General features: G+C 34.3%; 1 protein-coding gene across 2 annotated transcripts; it reads right to left on the bottom strand.

Moving 5' to 3' along the window:
• Positions 1-2,658: 2,658 nt before the first annotated feature.
• On the bottom strand, positions 2,659-6,102 carry LOC133317669 (probable WRKY transcription factor 12). 2 transcript variants are annotated; one of them, XM_061519538.1, is made up of 3 exons: positions 5,757-6,102; positions 5,415-5,636; positions 2,659-3,021 (listed from the first exon to the last, which is right to left on the bottom strand). In XM_061519538.1, the coding sequence occupies exons 1-3, from the start codon at positions 6,032-6,034 to the stop codon at positions 2,850-2,852; spliced, it is 672 nt and encodes a 223-aa protein (XP_061375522.1). In that variant the 5' UTR covers positions 6,035-6,102; the 3' UTR covers positions 2,659-2,849. The 2 variants fall into 2 exon arrangements, with proteins under 2 accessions (XP_061375522.1, XP_061375528.1); XM_061519544.1 differs by having other exon boundaries at positions 2,659-3,018.

Genomic DNA, 6,102 nt, shown 5'->3' with positions numbered 1-6,102 from the left:
CCTCAGGCGGCAGGAGGCCGGAGCTGAGTTAGATTGTTGTTATATTATGCTACCATGATTGGATGCTGGTTATGCATGCTGCTTATAGCTTCAGTTATGTTTATGGAGTTTTATGTTGAGACTGGTTGTTTACTATGTTTATTTGGTGAGCATGGGGATTGTCCATGACACATAGTATTGTTATGTCTTGATTATGTCTTGAGTCTTTTGGAGTTGTAATAATGTATCAGGATATTGTCCGGATTACGAGATGTAATGCCGTGATTTAGATACACATTTTATTTATATATTGAGGTATTTCAGTAGATGTCTTATTGCAATTTACATACAGGCGTTATTTTATGAAATTGATTAAGTAATCAAGTTGGTAATTGATAATGACGTCATAATTGAAAAGAAAAAGAATATTCCGCATTTTTAATTAAGCACCGCTTAATATGATGTAATGTTAATATTCCGAGTATACACGGGGTGTTACAATAAGCACATGACTTCATTGCTTTTCTATGCAGTCCAATTTTGCAAAACAGAAGTGCATTATATCAGAAACAGGAGTGCAATCCATTTGTTCATCACAAAGTAATTAAACTAAATTTCATCACAAAGTAAAATACTCCTTCTTGGCATTTTATTTCAATGAAGTTTGTGTTTCTAACTGAAGTTTCGACCTTATTAACGATTATTCATTTCTTTTTCAATGCTAATTAAGCTTCCCACTTTGTTAAAAGGGATTCTTGGCTCTTGCAAACAGCTTTTACGCTCCCTAAAATACTATGAACTGCTTTAATTCTCTTAGTCTGTATAAGACATAACGTTATGCGATTTACGAACAATATCTTCAGTAGTGTAGCATTACAATTATACTATTTATTTTTCTATAAAAAATAATTGCATGATTTTTGATATTTAAATACAGAGAAAAAACAGAGAAGAAGCCAGGTAAATGATTGTTGATAATTGCAATGCATGGCAGTTGACTGGACTGCAGCAGTTGGTAGTTCTCGGCCACATGAAGGCAACTTGAGAGGAAGCAGCCCACCTCCATCAAATCCACAACACGCAAATGAGCTGTTGAGTAATGAAACAATGCATGCAGCAACCAGTGGCACACGAAGCAGATTATTGGCCTTCATGAGCACACCTGGTTTTAGGCCACCAAAGCCTGCCTCAAGAAAATGACTTGCTGCTGTATATGACCTGGGAGTAGTGCATAAGCCAACTGAGAAGGGTTTATTATTATGTGACTAACTGTTTTTTGAAAATTCTAGCCATTATGTATTTGTAGGCCTTATTATGTCAATGTTTTTTTTTTTTGTAAATTCTGGCCATATTGTATTAGAGGCCTTTCTTTTAATTCTTGGCAGTTGGCTTTATTTTGTAATGCATTACTGTGCATCCATGTCTTCAAATATAATGATACTCAAATCATGTTCCAGCTATTATGTTTCACAGGGTTGATGAATGTTTAAGTTTACCATTTTTGATGTTTTTTTAACTAATATACGTAGTTGTAGTTCATGTACATCCATGTCTTCTGGTTTAACAAATTGGACTGCATACAAATCCAATTTAATGTCATGTTCCTGTTTTGCAAAATTGGATTGCACTCCTGTTTCTGATGTAATGCACTTCTGTTTTGCAAAATTGGACTGCATAGAGAAGCAATGAAGTCATGTGCCTATTTTTCTCTGGTTAGGGACCAATAAGGGCCCCGTGCTTTTTGTCAGAGACTAAAAACGTCCTCGTGCATTTTGACAGGGACCGAAATGGCCCTCGTGGTTTTGACAGGGACCAAAACGTCATCGTCTCGTCTTTCACGGTGTCCCACATCCAAGTCGCGTCAGCAAACTAACGTGCCAACTATGCACCGTTCGTTGGGCCGTTAGGTAGGAGTTAACAGAAGGATGAACGTGACCTCTTTTTTGTTATTTCAGGGACCAATTTGTCCCCTTTTTATTGCTAGGGACTGAAAAGGGCTTCGTAGATATTGCCAGGGGCTAAAAAGAGTATTTACTCTTATTTTTATATGTACTTGCTTAAATGGTCCAAGTAGTCCTTTGTATTCTTATTATGGTCCAAGTAGTCCTTTGTATTTTCACACTCCCGCACGGGATAACATATCGTCTCATGCGTTAATTAATATAATTATATCAAGTTATCAGAGAATCATAATCATTTATGGATAAATCAATGATGATAATTTTGTTATTTTTTATTTTAATATTTTTCTCTCTTATTCTCCGTCACCATTGATTTATCCATGAATAATTAGGATTTTCCGATATAACATATAGTGATATTAACTACCATACGAGAGTATCAATTCCGGTAGGAATTATTTGTCACACTCACCACGCCATTTAAGAAAAGCGTAAATTTATTTTATTTTATTTTATTTTATTTTCAAATATATCATTGTAGGAATTGACTTTTATATTTACTTTTTTAATGTGTATTACGACAGACGCCAAAGAATTTATGACAAAAATTTATAGAGCATAAGCCCAACAGGCAACTTACAAATGTTAATGGGTTTTGTTATTGAGATTTTATGAAACACCACCAACACTATTAAAGACACTTGTTGTGGTTGACTTAGACGCATGCATGGTATAAAAATAGAAATTAAACAGAGTCACAATCTTATGGTGTGCTTCTAGAATGGGTGAAAATGGGAGGAGTGGGTGAAAAGGAGTGAAAATTGACAATGAATCAAAGCATGCATCATTTCCTAGATACACTGTCAATTTTTACTCATTTCCCTCTCTACTTGTTCCGTCTTCATCTCTACAAATTAAACACACCCTTAGGATAGAAATATACATATGTAAATATTATATTCGTGTACACTACCACAAGAAATTGCTAAGTTCAGATGAAGTTTGCGAGTCTTCAAGTTCATTTGATGGAGAGTGCACATGTCTCCCTTCATATGTGGTTATCACCATCCTTGGATCCTCAGCTAAGCGCTCCACGCGTTTCTTTACTCGACAATTATCTTGGGTGCAACGGTAGTAGCTTCTAGACAAAGTGTACCCAAAAACACATGAATAGAGAAATATAGCGTATAGTTGTAGAATATAGAGAAAAAATGTAAAATGACACGTACGACCAGACAGGGGCAAAGCTAAGAATTATTTCACGTTGACGTGGCCAAATACAAAGTATAAACTTTTTGACAGGACCAAACATCAAATTATATATATAATTCAGAAATTTTTTAAAAAATTCAATGGATGTTCACATGAAGCATGAAGAAAAAAAAAAACATTAGAGATGTAAATAAGTTGGATGGCTCAGGGACATATGACTTGGCTTATGTCAAGCCAGATTTGATGACCTAATATATTGAGTAAAATAAAACAGATCCATTAGAGATGAAAATTATTTTTGAAATAATAAAATAATGTTATTTTAGTTTATTTTTTAAAATTTTTGAAGGCCTTATAAGCTTAAACAAGATAAATTGATTTAAGTCAGGCCTTTTGATTTTTTTAATATAATAATATATGATGTATAATTTAGCCTATATCAAACTAATAGTTGATGCTAAACTTAAAATATTTTATCAGGTCCATTTTATTTAAGAGCTTAGCCTGGCCCAACTTAACTCAACCCAATCTATTTTACCCCTAGCTATCAGCCCCTACTTTGCCCCTGGACTCTGGTGCGTAACTACGATAAATTTTTGTACTTCGATTATTTTGTATTATTTTTTATGAAAAAAGCATTTGTCCTTCAAATACATAATTTATATCATTTCATTCTTGTGTGAAACTCACACTTTTTTTTTTCCACTCTCTCTCTCTCTCCCATGATCTATCGTTTTCTCTCACTTAAAATAACATAATTTTATATCTTTTAAAATGATACATATTTTTCTCTTAAAGCAAAACCTATGAATAGGTGAATTTACTCATTCTTTAAAAGTTTTTACCTGTATGTATTCAATACCCCTGACTTCAACTTTTCTAGTTCTGCCCCTAAGTTAGCCTACAAGTGCCAGCGAGAGTGAGATTAAAAAAAAAAAAAAAAACTTGGCGATAATGCTTGTGTCGACCCAATTAAGTTTCTCCCAAGGCCATATTAAGAGCTAGCACATATATATATATTCTCACATTAGCCTCGTATATATATTAGAATTCATTCCCTTATTAAATGTTCTTGAGTAAACAAGAAGTCAAGGATCACACCCTCTTCAACCATGCATTAGGCCAACCCTTTAATTGTCATTCACAGTTTATAATCCTCATTCTCCTACCCATTCTTCTCAATATAACATACAAGTTTGAACCAGAAGTTCTCAACACTAGCTAGCTGCATCCCAGTGGCATATATCATTTTTTTCAAATCTAGATTTCCAAAGATCTTTTGCATTTTCTGATAATTATGCAAGTTCTTAGTTATTTTAATTTGCAGAAAACAGCAACCTATTATAAGAGAGATGTTTATGTCAATTGGCAAAATTTTCAACCTCCCAGTAACAATTTCAAACACCATGAGTAAAAGTGATAAACGAAGTATGACAAGGCGTGACAAAATTCTTTGGTATCCCTTTGTTGTAATACCCCTGTCCAATTGACATTATTATTGATTATTGAATCATTGTTGAACAAATATTGATGGTAAAATCAGAACCCAAATATCAATTTTACTAGAGCTATTATAATAAAAACGTTCGCTATTTAATTTTGTTAAGATATATAGTCTCACATTGGTTGTATGTGCAACTAATGTGGAGTTTATAAGGTCTTGAGCACTTCCACCCTTTGAGCTGGTGACCTCAAGTTTGTTAACAAATTTGTATATGTATGTTTCCACAGTAAGACATTCCTCTAAAGACACGAAAATCCTCTAAAGGAAATTAGCAAATTAGCAAATTTGTATATGTATGTTTGTGGGGAAAAGTCTTAGAACATACTTAGACGTCTGCTAGCAAATTAGCAATGCCATCATATATATATTCACTATGAGAGTAAGGAAAAACAATTCTGCGTTCTTGTACTTTTACATACTACACACATCTAAGATTCCTAATTAGTTCTTTAATATAACATTGGCAATTTTTCATCCTCTCCCTTACAAAAATACTCTTCTGCATAATATATTCACACAAGACAAAGTAAAATCTGACTTTCATACCATTAAAGATTGTAGTCATGTTGGTATTACGCACCAAAATTAAAACCTTCCCAAAACCAATAGTGAGCCAAACCAAATAGACAATTCTGATAAAAGTCTAAAGCAATAATGAGAGAGGGGTCAAGAGGTTGGAGAGAGAGAGAGAGAGAGAGAAAGAACATATCGAATTTAAACAAACATGCTAGCTTTCAACTTTTGTTGATCTGTGCAGTAGTCACTATTAAAAAGCCAAACAAAAAAAGAGAAAAAATTTGAATTGGGAAAATTAATACCTTGGGTGTTGTGTGTTCTTTACCACTTTCTGCCCGTACTTCCTCCACTTGTAGCCATCATCCAACACATCCACATCGCTCATAGTCTTGAAGCAAAACCTTGGTTCCCTCACCTTCCTTCTTGCCTTGATCTTCTTCATCTTCATGGCAGAAACCCCTAGATATTGATCATCTCCTCCACTTCTTTTACCAATCAAGTAATCTGTTACTTCTCCCCATGCCCTAAATTCAATCATATGCAACCACAATATCCAACCCTTGTTATAACAGTTTCATTACAAAAAATCAAAATGGCTAACATGCATGGTGGATTGTGAAAATTATAAAGTGCAGTTATCTCACCCTGAATTTACCCTCGATCCTCCTCCAAAAATAGAAGTGAGATCTTGTGGTTTTTGAACAGAGGTTGCAAGTAGGGTTTCTGCAAAATTTGCAGTAGAATTAGCGGCTTCAGAAGAAAGTGAAGGAGCTATTACACTGATGGATTTCAAAGATGGATGGCAACCCAAAGAAGGGAAGGTAAGATTTGCTGAGAAAGGAATGAACCCCATCTGCGTAGGGATCTGATCTTGATCTTCAAACAAACTGTGGTTAACAATAGTTTGGGACGTTGTTGACATCACTTCCCTATTTTCTTTCTCTCTCGTTTCCCTTCTCTACCCTTAAAGTTGGATAGAAGATAAAAAAA

This window comes from Gastrolobium bilobum, unplaced genomic scaffold (genome assembly GCF_033153095.1).
Source record: "Gastrolobium bilobum isolate Gb01-03AN ecotype WA unplaced genomic scaffold, APGP_CSIRO_Gbil_v1 utg27228, whole genome shotgun sequence".
Taxonomy (NCBI): domain Eukaryota; kingdom Viridiplantae; phylum Streptophyta; class Magnoliopsida; order Fabales; family Fabaceae; genus Gastrolobium; species Gastrolobium bilobum.
The sequence above is the reverse complement of the archived record's forward strand: the minus strand, read 5'-3'. Positions and strand labels throughout refer to the sequence as shown.